The following is a 17,886-nucleotide window of genomic DNA, read 5'->3' as shown; positions in this document are numbered from 1 at the left end:
AGTAAAATGTTCAGTAAAAAATATATTAAATACAAATAAAGAAAATGTGCTATCATGCGATTTACAAAAAACAAAAATATGTAATTAATTGATACACATTAATTATCTTGAGATAGTTGGAGTTTTGGCATAGTATGGCAAAACCAGCTAATCATTCCACACCACATTTCCAGCAATCCAAACTTGGCAGTTATTTTTATTAGTTAATAGGGGTCCATGGATTTGGTGCAGAATTGTTCATTAAAAAAAAAAGAAAAAAAGTTTGACCTTGTACAATCATCCTTTTGCTAGGAGAGCCCACACGTGAAGCATCAATGAGGAAGCCTCTACACAGGAACATTCTTCTTTCAGCTGTTTGATATTCCCACCCACTTTATGACCTTAGTGCTCTCTTGTCCTTCATTGTTTTGAGTTCTTTATGACCGAATGCATAATCTCTTTATTGTAACAATTTAAGACATTGAGTCTGTGCTGCATTTTGTTAAACAGGATCAATAGAGATACATCCTGTAGAAAAGCTTATTTGGTGTTAGCTTGCAGTTGAATGTAAGTATGCAGAAAAGGAGACTTTGGTGATCCCGTACTCAATATGTTGGGACAGATGCAGCCAAATGTTCAGTGGGACCTCAAAAAGAAAAATATTTGGTAAACCACTCTTGTTTTTGAGGGTCTTGTCCATCAGGCCCCGTTTCAATAACCCTCTGCTCAGCAGGAGTCCTGAAACACAAGAACCAGAAATGTAGATTTGTTGGGAGGGGGAAAAAAGCTGTCACTGATCTGACTTATAACACTTAAAGGATTTGTTCACTTCAAAAGGAAAATTACTCACCCCTGTGCCATCCAAGATTTGCATATCTTTCTTCAGTGGACAAATGCATTTTTTTCAGGAACAAATGTTGTAGGTCCAAATCTATGCAGTTTAAAAGGGCTCTGCACAATCTAAATATCTAGCGTAACCATCAGCCATTTTCTAAAATAAAAAAATAAATGTATATACTTAATCTAAATTGCTCATCTTGCGCTGCTCTGTGATGTGCTAGTGTGCAATCACATTGGAAAGGTCACACTACACCTATGCAGAAATACCCCCCATGTTTCCAAAGTGCTTGTGCAAAGATTAATACAAACATCCTTTTGCAAAAAAAGTTAAAACAATGATATCGGATGATTTTGAAGGGAGTTTTCGATGTAAGGGCATTTGTATTAGTCTTCGCACGTGTTTTGGGTCGGTACTTCCGCCTAGTTTTAGCATGGTCTTTCCGACATGATTGCTTATTCCGTGTCACGCGCAGAGAAGTGCAAGATGAGCCATTTAGGTTGAAAATTATATAAATGTTTTTTCTTCTTGAAAAAATCTAGATAAGACCCTGTTCCTCATCTGGGATCGTGCAGAGCCTCTGAAGTTATTCAAAGACCTTTGAAACTGCATTGATTTGGACCTTCAACATTTTGGTTGCCATTGAAGTCCATTATGTGAAGAAATATGAAAGATTCATATAAAGAAATATTCCTAGAATGTGTTCCTCAAAAACGTAATTTCTTTCCTTTTTTTTTCGACTGAAGAAAGAGACATGAATATCTTGGATGAGATGGGGGTGAGTAAATTATCAGGACATTTTCATTTTAAAGTGAACTAATCCTTTAACCAGAAAACGTGTCATCAAGACTAAGTTATAATGTATGCACCTAATTTTTTACGTAAGAGTATTTGGGAACACTTCATAGTAAGGTCCCATAAGTTAATGCATTAACTAACAATGTGCCACTAATTTGTTACGGTTTATTAAAATCTATTAATGTTAGTTAATAAAAATACAACAGTTCAATGTTAGATCATGTCAGCTCAGGTCCATTAAATAAAGTTAACAGAAACAACTTTGGATATTGTGTATTGGTAAATGTTGAAATAAACTTTATCGGAGATTAATAAATGCTTTACAAGTATTTTTCATTGTTCATGTTAACTAATGAAGTTAACTAATGGAACCTTAGTGTAATGTTACATTGTATTTTTAGTGTGTGCTGTTGTATACTGCATGTTTTTGCAAATATAATCGGCTATTCCAGACTTTAGTTTTATAATGGTAGGTAAGTTCACTTTCTTTATATGAAAAAATATGATAAAACTTCAATGCTGCTACTTGCAGTGTACAAAAGGCTTACAGAGAGTCTATGTATTTAAGTTTTAATTTTAGTGCAAGTTTTGGTTACACTTTAGTGTTACATTGTAAATCCTCAAATACTGAGTGATATTAATTAACTACATGCACTTGCTATATGGTACATGGTTATATAGGTATATAGTGTCTTGTACTGAGTGATATTAATTAACTACATGCACTTGCTATATGGTACATGGTTATATAGGTATATAGTGTCTTGTACTGAGTGATATTAATTAACTACATGCACTTGCTATATGGTACATGGTTATATAGGTATATAGTGTCTTGTAATTATGCATAATTTACTGTTACTTCTATAGTAAGTACATTGTAATATGTAACTACATCAACTTACAATAAAGTGTTACATAAGTTTTAGTAATTTTATGTGCTTAGCTTTATTTCAGTTAACAAAAATATTTTTTTATATTTAACAATAACAGGTTTTGAATGGTTATTTGGATGCATTTTGTCTCAGACCTGCCAACCCTGAATTACACTTAAAATAATTATTTTGTAGGCAATTTCAATCCATGTTTTACATGCAATGAGATGATTTTCCTTGCACTAGAAAAGGCATTACATGCAGAGAATCTTAAATTTTAAATAAAAGCATCAGTTTAATATACTTTTCCCTTTAGTTCAGACAGCAGAAAGGCATGCTTTTAACAACATAAATGAGGATAAATTAGTCTGCCAAAAGGCATAAATGTAATGAATAATATGTAATTATGTATTTTCTTGAAATTAGATAGCTATGAATAATTCTCAATAAGAACTAATTGTTTTTATCTACCTCAAAAAGAAAAAAGATCAGGATTACGTTCAGGTTTGGCTGGTTAGATCCAGGACTGTTGGTATGCGGATGATTACCTTATGTGCTGGTTGTAGTTCATTTTAAGCTGGGGCTGATGTCGCACTTCTTGTGAGGATGGGCGGCTGTGTCTGATAGAGGCTCTGTGTTCCGCATGAGGGGAGGTGGGTGTGTGTGTTCTTGTTAGGGGAGTCCCTCGCCCGCTCTGTTCCAGACTGGGGAATCCGCGCTCAATAACTGGTGAGCATTTGGCCTTGGGTGACCCCCCATCGTATGAGCAGAGGTTTGGGATGCTAGTTTCCTCAACCCCCTTTTTCTATTTACAGAAGGCAGATTAGAACAGTAACATTTTAATCTTGCGCTTCAATAAGCATGTTCCTTTCTCAGTTATGATACAATTCTTGTTTTGTTTGTATTTTTAATTCAATGTGGTGTCGGTTTTAGAGCAGTGTGTATGTGTGCTACCTTCATAGTAGGTGTGAGGGTCCCTGCTTGCGTCCTAGAGTCATAAGGCTTCATTATTTCATCGCTGCAGTGAGGTGGATGCTGGGATAGCTGGTGGAGGTCCTCCTGAAATAGAAAGAGAAATAGTGAGATGAGACAGAAGAGCATGAACATCCTGTGTCTCTCATGTGTCAGTGTACATGTGTGTCTAACCACTAGACTTTTAATGAGTTGGTCTCTCTCGCTTAGCTTGTCCTGTAGTTTAGCAATTGTGTGCAGGTCTTCCACTCTTCTCTTTCCCCTTTCTTCCCTTTCTCTCAACCTACACACATAAAATGCAAGCACATAAAGCAGACATTCAAAGATCAATGAAATGCAACAACATTAATATATTCTTGAATACAACTGTGTTTTAGTAAAACACAAAGAAAAACAGTAATGTTACTAAAAATATAGTCAAAATGTTTTGTGAATAAACTCAAAATAGGATTTACACAAGAATAAAGGTGTAGCATTATTCTACGCTATTCGTGCTTTTTTTCACAAAAATGATTTCATATAACTTTTATACTTTAAATCTTATTTTAGATTTTAATTTGGCACTAAAACACTGTCCTACACAAAATATTGCATAATATGATCTAATATAGATATATTAGTAATTTTAAAAGAACCTTTTATTCGTAGTAATAGTAGCACTTTTTCACATTAGCAATAATAAGTCTATCATGTGATAGTGTTAAGTGTGGAAAAATTACTTGTGAAATGTGAAATTTCACAATATATAGTGAATATAGTGAAATGTGTTAAATGGACATGTACTACATTTTTATAGCTAACATTATTATCAAATTACCCATTATATTTAATAAATAAGCATTACAGGCGGAGAGGAGGAGTGAAATTTAGACAACACTCCAATTCTGTGAAATCTCTAGGAAATCCTAGTCGTGAGCCATAGTCATATATTGTCTTGCTTGGGTTCATTCTGTATGTAAGTGTGGTTTGTGCTTTGCATTATTGATGTGGGAGGAGTAGGTACTCTGTTTCCAAGGCAACTATGCGGGCCTGTAGTCGTGTTTGGGAGGTGCTGAAGTCTGATATTATGGTCTGGATCTCCATTCTGTGCTCTCTCTTCACACTCTCCATGTTATTCCTGTGATCCGACCCATCCGCTTCACCAGCCGCATCTCGTTCCTCTGGAAAACTGCAAGTCAGATACAAATACATCAACACAAGTATTTTCTGCTTTGTGCTCGGAGCTAATTCGGATTTTAGATTTACTCATCCCTAAACGTCATAAAATGCAGCATGTGGGTGGTCATTTACATGGAACATCTTTGATACCAAAATCGAGCAGGTGCTTGTGGGTAAAGCTGGTGTTCAGCTGTGGGATCTGCAAACTCTCATAACTGGCTGAGCAAACAATGATGTAAGTGTTACTATAGAACAAACACTGCCTACAAACTTTATTTGAGGCCTTTAAGTTTTGAAAACAGGGTTATATCCATTGTAATTTAATTCAGTTTTTTTATGACAATATGCTTTTAATGCAACAGTCAGTAGTTATTAAATATATTACAAATAAAATTTGTTTCAATCAATTCAACATGACATTCAATTAAATAAAGTCATAATGGGGTAATGGACAGAAGCTGCCTGGAGCCGTTATGCAAAGTGACACACATCAACAAGATCAACAGAATGCACATCTCATCTCTGCATGACTGTATCCCACCCAGTGGTGTAAAGTATATGAGTAAATGTAATTAGTTACTGTCCTTAAGTATCTTTTTGGCTACTTTGTATTTGTACTGAGTATCAAAGATATAAGCAAATTTTACTCTCTACTTGATTACATTTTTTAACAAGTAAATGTACTTTTTACTCCGATACATTTGTGTTGAGTACATTACATTTTGCATGGCACCTAACTAAATCTGCAGCCTTTTGTTCCTGCTATAATATCAACATCTAAGGGCAGTGAAAGTACTATATCTTGTGCGTTCTGCCTTTACTCACCCAAACATGACAACAGGGTGACATTACATGAATGCGAGTGCATTAGCAGGGAGTTGCTGAATGCAGCTGTTTGATTTATGAGATGCGTTCATGACTGCAGCCGGTGATGAGGCTGAAACCAGTGCAAGAAGGCTTTAACTATTTAATTTTACTTAGCATTATTTTATTCATCCTCTATGGCAACATCCACACGAAGCCAGAGCTTTCCCTGTCGGAGAAGAAGAGTTGTGGCTAGAAGGGGTACAGCAATGGTAGGAAGTGAGGCAAAATCTCACAATAAAATAACAATAAAAAATCTACTACTTTGCTGCTTACCAGATTGTGTTTAATTAACACCTACACCTTTTAACCCTACACCTAACCATACAACAATACAAATACAGTGGTTAAATGACGCAATATTGATGTGCGCATACCCAGTGCCCATTCCTTCTAGTCTTTACCGCTCGGGACATGGTGTGATGAAATCACTGTTTCACAAAATATACGGATTGGCTGTACACACGAAAACGCAAGGGTGTCGGTTTAAGGGGGGGGGGTTAAACACTCAGTTTCAGTCAATCTCATGTCAATCTTGAGTACCTATAGAGTAGTATTGCATCCTTCATATCTCCGAAAAGTCTTTAGTTTTATTATATTTATAAAAGAAATATAGGCTGTACCGAGTCTTTCCGGAAAAACAGAGCGCCTGGAGGCGTATAGAGTGGGCGGAGCTAAAGAATGACGATCGCGAACAAAGCGGTGACGTCCTCAAGCGTGGAGAAACCCATGGCTATCTCAGCTAATACAGATATGATCCAGAATCAAATCTGAGGCTGAAATAAATTGAACAGGAGAAACAGCAACAGCAGAACGTCCGTCTCTGTGGTATGTACTGTATTTAGGGGCCTGTCAACATTTGCGCTTGTTTACTCGCAGTTTATGAGGACATGATTCGGTTGGACTATTGTTTGCGACTAAACCTTAGCAGTAGCAAGCAAAATGGTTTTGCATGTCAGACTAGTGTAACGTTATACATAGAACAGCAATGGAGTAACGTTAGCGCATTTGAATGACAAAGCATGCGATCGTGTCGTTTACTGATGTTTACTCATGCGACGGTAGCCAACAGCATAGACATTTGAAGCAGTTTTACTCACCGGCTGCTTCCAAAGCAGGACCGAACCTTTCCACACTTCTTTGGTATGATTTGGTGAAGTCCTGACAGCAGTGACTGTGGAAATCCACTTTGAGACGCGACTGAAGCGATGTTGTGAAGCTTCCCGTCATTTCTGCGTTCAAATGCAGCGCTGCCTTCCCGGAATGCTGTGCTGAAGCGTTGAAGTCGCTTGATGTCACTCATAGGAATAAAGTGGAGCGCGGCGCGCGACATAAGTGTTCACGGACGACTGGATCTGCACCTAAAAGAGTGTTTATGGGCGTGCATTTCCTCTCTCGCTCTAGTCACGCGCGCGCGCACCCTACCGGGAGAAGAGCCCGTACGGTCCATACAAGGACCTTCCGCTCTTATTAACGTCAAGTCGACCCATACTCGAAAAAACTCTCCGAAACTTGTGAGAAATCGGAAGGAGTATTTTTGACACAGAAATACTCCATCAAACATCCAACATTAGTTTTTGAAACTTTGTCTATGTTTAGGATGGGAATCCAAGTCTTTAACAGTGTAAAAAGCTCAGTATGCATGAAACAGCATTTCACCCCCCCTTTAAAAAAAATATCGGTTTCAGGCTCCTAATTCGCCGGATCCTTTTGGACGAAACGCTGATAGGCTGCAAAATTTTCACGTATACAGCTAAATGCGTTTCCGTGTGGACGGGGCCTATATTGACAAAACCTTATTGAACGATATTGGGTTACTTATATTGCACTAGAGCTTAACTGAGATTTGAGAGTTTGTAGACGTTTTAGAGGCTGTTGTGTCCACTTTGATTTATTGCAACATTGAGGTGTTAAGTTTTATTTAGATTTTTAGAAAATAAACATGATTTCTAATCTTACAAATCAATCATATTTTTTAGGATGAACTCTAAGGAACCCGTGGAGAGCTGATTTTCTGTAGTGTAAATGTATGAAACAGTTGGAAAATATGAATAAATGTGCAGTTCCTGACCAGAATAGTGGACCAGATTTTATGCCGAAAGCCAGCAGTCTCATCACTGACTGCTGTGTGAGTATGCTTGTGGTCATCTTGTTATTGACCTCCTGTCTGTGTGCGTGTTTGAGGTCATCTTGTTACTGACCTTCTGTGTGTGATTTTGCTTGTGGTAATCTTAGTACTGACCTCTTGTGTTTATGTTTGTGGTCATCTTGTTCCTCTCTTTGTGCACTCATTGCACTCATCCTTTCTTTCAGATCTTCGTTCTCTCTCTTTAGCTCCTGAACCTCGCTGCTTTTCTCATCCAGCTGTCTTTCTAGTGACTGTAAGCGGTTTTGCTGCTTCAGATCCTGAGAAGGAGACAGGGAGAGAGAGTCGTGATGCACCCCTAGAAGCAGTGTAAATGTGCTTGTCTGTTTGTGTTGTGCGTGTACCTGCTGCAGGGCCATCATTTGTGTGTGTGTGTGTATTTCGTTCTGAAGGTCCTCGATCTGCTGCATGTGTCTCTGGGTGACCTGTCTCACCCATTCTGTGTGCTGCTGGGTCAGCTCTGCCTTCTGCTTGTCTACACACACACACACACACACACACACACACACACACACACACACACACACACACACACACACACACACACACACACACACACACACAATAGACAGATTAGATCAGACATGCTTACAAAGGTGGCCGTGTGTGTCGTTTTTAGTCCTGCTCTACTTTAGGAGTCATGGCACTAGATGGTGCTGTTGTGCAAAATGCAATGTATGATCATCAGTTCCTTTTAAGGAATAATATTGTTTTGCTATGTTTTATAAACCTTTCACATTACCAGTTACGACAGCAGTTTTTTTGTTGTTGTTGTTTACAGACATATTCATATTCTCTAGTAAAGAGAGTGAGGAGCTATGGGAATATTATCAGCATATAATGAACAAACCTTTTACCAGACAAAGATATCTCACTAATCTTTTCTCCCTGATCTTGCCATTTATTATGCTCCAATTTAGTCCTTTAATTAACATTAATTTCCATTCATGTCCCTAATGACAGCAGTTAAGGCTAAAGGATTCGGATATATTTAATTGAAAATGAAATGAAATGTCATGGGTCAAAAGATTGCCCTTGCAAAGCATTCAAATTTCAGGTTTATCATGGACTGCCAAATCTTGACAAAAACTATACTGACAAAATGTATAAATGCTTGTACATCTGTGCTATTCTTCATTGGTGAGTCATGCTAATTTAATTCTAATATTGTTTCTGATTAGCTGTATGTAGTGCACAATATTCAGTATCTGCCATTTTGTTATACTTCGGTTCATGGGAGTTGTATTAGATGATATGCTCTGCCTTAGGACTTAGGTGGTCCTCAACCTTTTTGACTTCAAGGCCCCCGAGTGTCAAAGACAATATTTCAATGCCCACAAATTATTTCTGGTATTTCTGCTATAACAACAAAGCTGCTCTCATTTTCATACTCCCATTCCACCACATCCCAAAGACATTCTATTGGTTTGAGATCTGGAGACTAGCCATTTGAGTATATTGAACTCATTGTCATGTTCAAGAGGTACCTGTGGTTGTAAAGAGGTGGACATGGTCAGCAACAATTCTCAGGTAGGCTGTTGCGTTTAAACGAATTAGCCAATTAATTTAAATGAAAGCTCTATACTAAGGGGCCCAACGTGTGCCAAGAAAATATCCCCTAAATCATTAAACCATAAGCAGCCTGAACCGTCAAAGGCAGGATGGATCCATGCTTTCATGTTGTTTACACCAAATTATGACCCTACTATCTGAATGTTGCAGCAGAAATTGAAGCCCATCAGACCAGGCAACATTTTACTAATGTTCTATTGTCCGATTTTGGTGAGTACGTACAAATTGTAGCCTCAGTTTCCTGTTCTTGGCAGACCCAGACTGCTTGAGTTCGACATGTTCATTGATACTGATCTGCAGACCACACAGCTTATTTGAGTTAATGTTGCCTTTCTGTCAGCTTAAATCAGTCTGGCCATTCTACTCTGACCTCTGGCATCAACAAGGTATTTTCACCCACAGAACTGCTGCTCACTGGATATTTTCTCTTTTTCAGACCATTCTCTGTAAACCCTATAGATGGTTGTGTGCGAAAATCCCAGTAGATCAGCAGTTTCTGAAATACTCAGACCAGCCCATCTGCCACCAACAACCATGCCACAATCAGTCACTTAAATCAGTGGTTCCCAAACCTATCCTGGAGGACCCCCAGCACTGCACATTTTGTATGTCTCCCTAATCAGACACACCCACTTCAGGTCTTGCCATCTCTACTAATGAGCTGATGAGTTCGATCAGGTGTGTCTGATGAGGGAAACATGCAAAATGTGCAGTGCTGGGGGTCCTCCAGGACAGGTTTGGGAACCACTGACTTAAATCACCTTTCTTTCCCATTATGAAGCTAAGTTTGAAATTCAGCAGATTGGCTTGACCATCTCTACATGCCTAAATGCAGTGAGTAGCTGCCATGTGATTGGCTGAAAAGATATTTGTGTTTACCAAGACTGCGTCCTTCCTAGTCCAGTTCTTCTGAGGCTTGTAGGCTAGTGTCCTCATCATTTTAATTATCATATAGTGGCAATGCGGGCAGATCAGTAATTTAGTTGAAAATTGCACATTTTCGCATTAATGCAATACACTCTATTACTGCAATACAGTGAATGACAATCATCTGCGGTCTCCCAGTGGCTTACATTATTGTCACTTTAGTGCTAATTTACAGCAAAACAAAAGATAACATCTTTTGATGTCATGGCAGCTGAGATCTAGCTCTAGTCTAAATCCAAGCTTCACTTAGCTTCACTTCCTGTCTACTGAGATACCTTTATCTAATTGTTTTTTGATGGCAGCATAAATGTATCCTTCACTGCTTTTGATATGCCACAATACTGTGCTTTCCATTTTGTGATGAAAAAAGTTGTCTTAACTTTTTCTGCTTCTAATTGTAGAAATTACTATTGTAGTAATTAAATATTTGCTTAGTTCCAACAAAGCTTGCTCTGTTTTGCTGTAGATCATATAACTGTTATGCTACCTCAGAAGTCTGTCTCAAATCAAATTTCGTGAGGTACCTTTTTGCACAAACGCTGCCAACAAAGTTATTGCCCGATAAGGCTGCGACGAGGCAACAAGCCACTGCCAAAGTTTTCGATGCAGCCTATAAAATTAAGATTTTTTAAATTTCCAAGACTTTTCTCTGTCTAGAAATCCAATTCATTTGAAAAAATCTCTCATACAATATATCCTGGTTCTTAAATAAAATGGTAGTTGTTAGAACAAATTAAAAATATCTTATTCCATTTAAGTTTACATCTAGATTTTTAGCTGTTTTCGCTCATTTTAAACCTTGTTTTGTCTTATTTTAAATCCTTTTAAGCCATCTTGCAGCCCCCTCTGTATAGTGTGATAAGTGGGTACCAGCCCCCTAGATAAGAACCAGAACCAGAGCGTTAGGCTAATAGCCACTGTTTTGCTTGATATAAAAAATATTGTTTGTGTCCTTTTGGTGTGATAGACTCTCTCTAAAGCCCCTTTCACACTGCACGTCGGACCCGCAATATTCCCGGAACATTGCCGGGTCGCCTTCTGTGTGAAAGCAACCACGTCCTGGAATTGATTACCGAATTGAACCAGGGTCGGTGACCTAGTAACATTGCGGGATTCGACCCGGGACAAGCGCTATGTGAACAAAAGCCGAAACTAATGCCGCAACATGTACGTAGTTATCGTGCGACTCCTAGAGCTTGTTTTTTCAATAATACAACCCTGCAGTGCCAGAAGAGCTAGTCGGTGTTTTAAAAGCAGAGAGTGTTCGTATACAAAGGAAACTAAAATTAAACAAGCAGAAATGTGTGCAAACTGGACACAAGTCGAGACCACGGAGCTCCTTACTATCCGATTCCGCGCTGAAGCTGAGATCGCTCGCCGTTATACGTCACATCAGGATGTCACGTGTCAACTCGTTCCGGGACCGTTACGGGTTGTGTGTGAAAGTGCACATATTACGGTATTTCGCTGGCAGTGTGAATGGACCAAATCTAGCGGCCCGGGAACAAATGCCGGTTCGCATTATCCGTGTATTTGCCGGAATCGCAGTGTGAAAGGGGCTTAAGAAAGTTGTATACCGAGAATGTAACTTTGAGGTTTGCAAAAATCATTCCGAATGAGGTATGATGGTTACCCAGCTGTAGTTTGTGCTGAGTGAGTAAGCGTTGTCTCTCCGACTGAAGTTCTTCACTAGCTTGTGTTTCCAGGGCCTGAAGAGCACGCTGGTGATTTAACCTCTCCACACGCAACAACTCCTCCTCTCGTTCACGCCACCCCCACTTCTCCTTCTCCTCTTCCCTCTCTCCTGTAGCCTTTTCATCCTCCTCGTCCTCATCTTCCTCTTTTACCACCTACAGTACATGGATAGAAAAACAACAAATTACCAACATGAAGAGTTCTTTCCACAGCTGTGTGTTCTGTCATAATTCCAACTGTTTTTGTCCACACAATATTAGTCAGTGGGGTCAAAAACATAAATGGACCCCATTTACTTTGATTTACTTTTGATAGACAAAAACAGAAGAAGAACAAAAAGCATCTTTCAAAATATCCTCTTTTGTTTTCCAATTAATGAAGAAATACACAAAGATTTGAAGAGAGATAATTATATTATGAATCATTAGAAATCTTTGAATTTCCTGACACCACTAGTGTATACACACCTGTAACTGTTGTCTTATCAGTCTCTCTTTCTCCTGAATGGTGGAGTGAAGCTGAGATCTGAGCGAGCTGTTCATATCTCTTGTCTTTTGGATCTCCTGCTTCATTCGTTCCATCTCTCCATTACTGTAACGTCGCTCTCTCTCTCCATCCAACTTCTCCGATAATGCTCTCCTCTCCTCCAACTACACACAGAGAGGGGAAAATAATGTGTGTGTATGTTGGGTATGAGGAAACTAACAAAGGGTATGTGTTACCTGTGTCTGCAGTTCTTCTACTCTGTGTTGCCACTGTTGGTTCATCTTTCTGATCTCTTCCTCTCTTTCTCTCTTCAGTTCCACGATCTGATCAGAGAACTGCTTCTCAAACTGTAGCCTACACACACACACATTAATAAATAAAACTGCACCCTCTACCAGTGGTGTAGACCTAACAAAAAAGTAGTTTACTATACTTTGGAGGTCCTTGGCATCAAACATTTTTAAAAACCACTGATCTGTAGACAGCGCACTCTGTCTTTTTCTCCTGCTCTTTCTCTCTCTCTCTCCCACACACAACGAGACACTGAAGTCTTTTTACCTCCCATTGTTTCAGCATGAGAATGTATCCTCTATTTAGAAAATATGCATTCAATTTATATTGATTTAACTTGTATCAATTTAAATAGCATTTGATTGATATTGAAAAGTGACAGTAGACTTTTAAATTGTTACAAAAGAATTCTATTTAGAATAAATACTGTTATTTTGAACTTTCTATTAACCAAATAATCCTGGAAAACTGTATCACAGTTTCCACACAAAAAAAATTAAGCAGCATGTTTTCAACATCTATAATAATAATAATAATAATAATAATAATAATAATAATAATAATAATAATAATAATAATAATGTTTCTTGACCAAATCAACATATTGGAATGATTTATGAAGACTGGAGTAATGGCTGCTGAAAACTCATCTTTACTATCACAAGAATAATTTTGTTTTAAATTATATTAAAATAAAAAACTGTATTTAAAATTGTAATAATATTATAAAATATTAATACAGTTTAAAATCATGGTTTGATCTTTTTTATTTTTGATCAGATAATGCAACCTTGGTGAGCATAAGAGACTTCTTTAAAAAATATATAAAAAAATCTTATATTCCCTTAAATAATCTTATAAATCCCAAAACGTTACCACTATGAGCAGAGACATCATGCCCATGCACACATGGCACGTGCCTCTCTCAGATTTTTGAGCCAAATGGATTTGAATGCAGCTTCCAAAATGGATAATTTACCATTTGAAGCATACGATCACACCGGTGTGATTAGAACATCATGTTATCTACAGCTAAATTCAAATCTGAATTTGCTCTTTGGCTGCCGCTGAGCCAGAGAAGGAAGTGCTCAGTGCTCGTCATATATCACAACTGGTCAGTGTTTTCAACCATATAATGTTTATTTTATGTTTTAAAATAAAATAAATATTTAAAAACTGATAAGTACTAGGAGTGTATGTTAAATATACACCGATGTCTATGGAAGCAGCAATAGTATTTTAAAAATAGCTATAATTTGACATTGTTATTGTGTTTATATATATACAGTCTTGTTCAAAATAATAGCAGTACAATGTGACTAACCAGAATAATCAAGGTTTTTAGTATATTTTTTATTGCTACGTGGCAAACAAGTTACCAGTAGGTTCAGTAGATTGTCAGAAAACAAACAAGACCCAGCATTCATGATATGCACGCTCTTAAGGCTGTGCAATTGGGCAATTAGTTGAAAGGGGTGTGTTCAAAAAAATAGCAGTGTCTACCTTTGACTGTACAAACTCAAAACTATTTTGTACAAACATTTTTTTTTTCTGGGATTTAGCAATCCTGTGAATCACTAAACTAATATTTAGTTGTATGACCACAGTTTTTTAAAACTGCTTGACATCTGTGTGGCATGGAGTCAACCAACTTGTGGCACCTCTCAGCTGTTATTCCACTCCATGATTCTTTAACAACATTCCACAATTCATTCACATTTCTTGGTTTTGCTTCAGAAACAGCATTTTTGATATCACCCCACAATTCTCAATTGGATTAAGGTCTGGAGATTGGGCTGGCCACTCCATAACATTAATTTTGTTGGTTTGGAACCAAGACTGTGCCCATTTACTAGTGTGTTTTGGGTCATTGTCTTGTTGAAACAACCATTTCAAGGGCATGTCCTCTTCAGCATAGGGCAACATGACCTCTTCAAGTATTTTAACATATGCAAACTGATCCATGATCCCTGGTATGCGATAAATAGGCCCAACACCATAGTAGGAGAAACATGCCCATATCATGATGCTTGCACCTCCATGCTTCACTGTCTTCACTGTGTACTGTGGCTTGAATTCAGAGTTTGGGGGTCGTCTCACAAACTGCCTGTGGCTCTTGGACCCAAAAAGAACAATTTTACTCTCATCAGTCCACAAAATGTTCCTCCATTTCTCTTTAGGCCAGTTGATGTGTTCTTTGGCAAATTGTAACCTCTTCTGCACATGCCTTTTTTTTAACAGAGGGACTTTGCGGGGGATTCTTGAAAATAGATTAGCTTCACACAGACGTCTTCTAACTGTCACAGTACTTACAGGTAACTCCAGACTGTCTTTGATCATCCTGGAGGTGATCATTGGCTGAGCCTTTGCCATTCTGGTTATTCTTCTATCCATTTTGATGGTTGTCTTCCGTTTTCTCCCACGTCTCTCTGGTTTTGCTCTCCATTTTAAGGCATTGGAGATCATTTTAGCTGAACAGCCTATCATTTTTTGCACCTCTTTATAGGTTTTCCCCTCTCTAATCAACTTTTTAATCAAAGTACGCTGTTCTTCTGAACAATGTCTTGAACGACCCATTTTCCTCAGCTTTCAAATGCATGTTCAACAAGTGTTGGCTTCATCCTTAAAGGGGGGGTGAAACACTCAGTTTCAGTCAGTGTCATGTCAATCTTGAGTACCTATAGAGTAGCATTGCATCCTGCATATCTCCGAAAAGTCTTTATTTTTTTAATAATTATATAAGAAAGATGCGCTGTTCCGAGTCTTTCCGAAAAAAGCCGAGCGGGTGGGGGCGTGTCGTGTGAGCGGAGCTAAATAATGACGTGTGCAGCAGCGCGCTGTGTGTTGAGTCGAGTGCGTCGTAAAGCTGTCTCATCCCTAACAGCGGGAAAAAAACTTTATTCAAAATAAAAATATGGCTTTTAATCAGATACAGCCATACATCTATGATCCGGAATCAGACCCAGAGGCTGCAGTTGAACAGGAGCAGCAGCAAAAACGACTAGAGCAGGACGTCTGTATGTGGTACAAGTTATACACTAACTATATAATATGCTTAGCGGCTTGTGTTATTTACATATTTATACTTGAATTATATCGTCGTATTTTTGTCTTTGAAGGTGTACATGTGGGAAGTGCAGTTGTGCACGTGTGTTTGTGTTTTTACGCGTGGTTTGTGTAGACAGTAAGCGGACTAAAAAAAACACAGACATTTGAAGCAGTCTCACTCACCCTTCTAACGTTGGGACTGCTCCATCATTCAGCATTAGGCGATTGGGAAAATCCGGCGTCGAGCTGGGCCTTGTTTATGAAACAGTCGGCACCGAAATGCAGCGAACAGATATAAACATTCGCGCAACTCAGTTGCTGATCCGGAAAAGCAAATTACATCCACTGTTGCCTTAACGCGGGGTTTTGGGGAATCTGTGCAGGACTGTCTTGGTCTGGCAACCAAAAACGCACTTTTTTGGTGACATTGTTATGTGCACATCACCTGTCCAGCATCCTACAAGCCAGCGCTTTGATGGGCGTAGGCTGTTGCTTTCGCTCTCTCCCTCGCTCTCTCTCACGCGCTTCCGGTAGAATTGTCCGTAAGGCCCATACAAGGAAATTCCGCCCCCATTGACGTCAAAGGGGACGCATGATCTCAAAAAACTTGCCGAAACTTATGACTAACCGGAAGTAGTATTTTTGACAAAGAAATACTCCCATCAAACGTCCACCTTAACTTTTGAAACTTTGTCTATGTTTAGTATGGGATTCCAAGTCTTTAACAGTGTAAAAAGATCAGTATGCATGAAACAGCATTTCACCCCCCCTTTAAATAGGGGCCACCTGATTCACACCTGTTTCTTCACAAAATTGATGACCTCAGTGATTGAATGCCACACTGCTATTTTTTTGAACACACCCCTTTCAACTAATTGCCCAATTGCACAGCCTTAAGAGCGTGCATATCATGAATGCTGGGTCTCATTTGTTTTCTGAGAATCTACTGAACCTACTGGTAACTTGTTTGCCACGTAGCAATAAAAAAATATACGAAAAACCTTGATTATTCTGGTTAGTCACATTGTACTGCTATTATTTTGAACAAGACTGTATATATATATATATATATATATATATATATATATATATATATATATATATATATATACATACATACATACATATATATATTAATAGTATTATAGTTCATAATATATAGTTTATATAATATTTATTTTAGATGTTTAAACTTGAATTTCCCTTATTGTCCAGTCCTACTGTTAAAAACTAGTATTATCAATTAAATTAAATAATCACTGAGCAGAGACTGTGCAGTGATTTGTGTTGACAGAGTTTAGTGATTTGGAATAATTGAAAACTTCAGAATAATGTCACAAAGGTCATTCATGAAGTTGTGTGAAGAACACATGGTATCCATGTACATCAGCGCACATGCGCACTTTGGACAGAATGGTAATAATGTGATTAAGGTGTTTACATGCCTGTTTATTGTGATTAAAATAGGCGTACACCACCTAGTTTAATGTGACTATGGCTACTACTATTTTCTTATTTACTCTTGCGTTTACAGGTGGTAATGTTTAATCGCAATATTGTTAAAATCCTATTATAATCACATTATGAGGGAGCATGTAAACTTAGTCATTCATATCTGATATTTTACACATTGCATAAGTAACTATAAAGTTTACTTTAATCTTAGAATATTATACGTAAAAAATTAACAGTGCTGGTTGCCAAAGTTGTTGAATTTCTTAGTTTTGAAGCTATGTAACAGCCTAGACAATTTGTGCAGAACGTTTGATTTTTTGCTTGCAGGTGGTTGGGGGGATTTGGGATGACACTGCAGTAATTAGAGTGAAAACTAAAAATATTCTAAATAATAATAGTTATGAGACACTCTTAATAAAAATGACGCCCCTGACTATGAGTGTCATCCACACAAATTACTGATGATGACCTATTGCCAATAATTATTATGATTAGTTTTCTGTTCATAAATAGATCTGAATACATGAATGTGTTTATTAATTAATCACAATATAATAATGTATCAATTCAAAATTGAACTTGTTACTGAAATTATATTTCTCTTCCCGCATGTCTCATTGTCGTTTGGACACACCTGGTTCTCTCCTCTATACCATGATTGGATTGTTGTAGAATGTCTCTCTCTTGCTGTAGAGCAGAAATCTCTGCCTGTAAAAGTTCCTTCTGTGCAGCAAACTCCTCCTGTGGGACACATAAAAAGAAAGGAGGACAAGGATAGATGG

At 38.0% G+C, this 17,886-nt stretch overlaps 1 protein-coding gene across 2 annotated transcripts in view; it reads right to left on the bottom strand.

Moving 5' to 3' along the window:
- Positions 1-57: 57 nt before the first annotated feature.
- fam184b (family with sequence similarity 184 member B) overlaps positions 58-17,886 on the bottom strand; it is a 50,300-nt gene continuing 32,471 nt past the window's right edge. Inside the window, exons 9-19 of one of the 2 annotated variants that reach the window (XM_067441692.1) lie at positions 17,739-17,845; positions 12,547-12,664; positions 12,292-12,474; positions 11,763-11,979; positions 7,975-8,105; positions 7,727-7,890; positions 4,466-4,630; positions 3,637-3,745; positions 3,445-3,549; positions 3,039-3,295; positions 58-717 (exon numbers count right to left, since the gene is read on the bottom strand). In XM_067441692.1, coding sequence (XP_067297793.1) covers positions 627-717; positions 3,039-3,295; positions 3,445-3,549; positions 3,637-3,745; positions 4,466-4,630; positions 7,727-7,890; positions 7,975-8,105; positions 11,763-11,979; positions 12,292-12,474; positions 12,547-12,664; positions 17,739-17,845 — 1,647 coding nt within the window. In that variant the 3' untranslated portion in view covers positions 58-626. Of the gene's footprint in view, positions 718-3,038; positions 3,296-3,444; positions 3,746-4,465; positions 4,631-7,726; positions 7,891-7,974; positions 8,106-11,762; positions 11,980-12,291; positions 12,475-12,546; positions 12,665-17,738; positions 17,846-17,886 lie in introns of both variants that reach the window. The other variant, XM_067441691.1, reaches the window with a different exon arrangement.

This window comes from Pseudorasbora parva, chromosome 4 (genome assembly GCF_024679245.1).
Source record: "Pseudorasbora parva isolate DD20220531a chromosome 4, ASM2467924v1, whole genome shotgun sequence".
NCBI classification, from domain to species: domain Eukaryota; kingdom Metazoa; phylum Chordata; class Actinopteri; order Cypriniformes; family Gobionidae; genus Pseudorasbora; species Pseudorasbora parva.
Note: the sequence above shows the minus strand (reverse complement) of the source record. Positions and strands in the feature narration are given on the sequence as shown.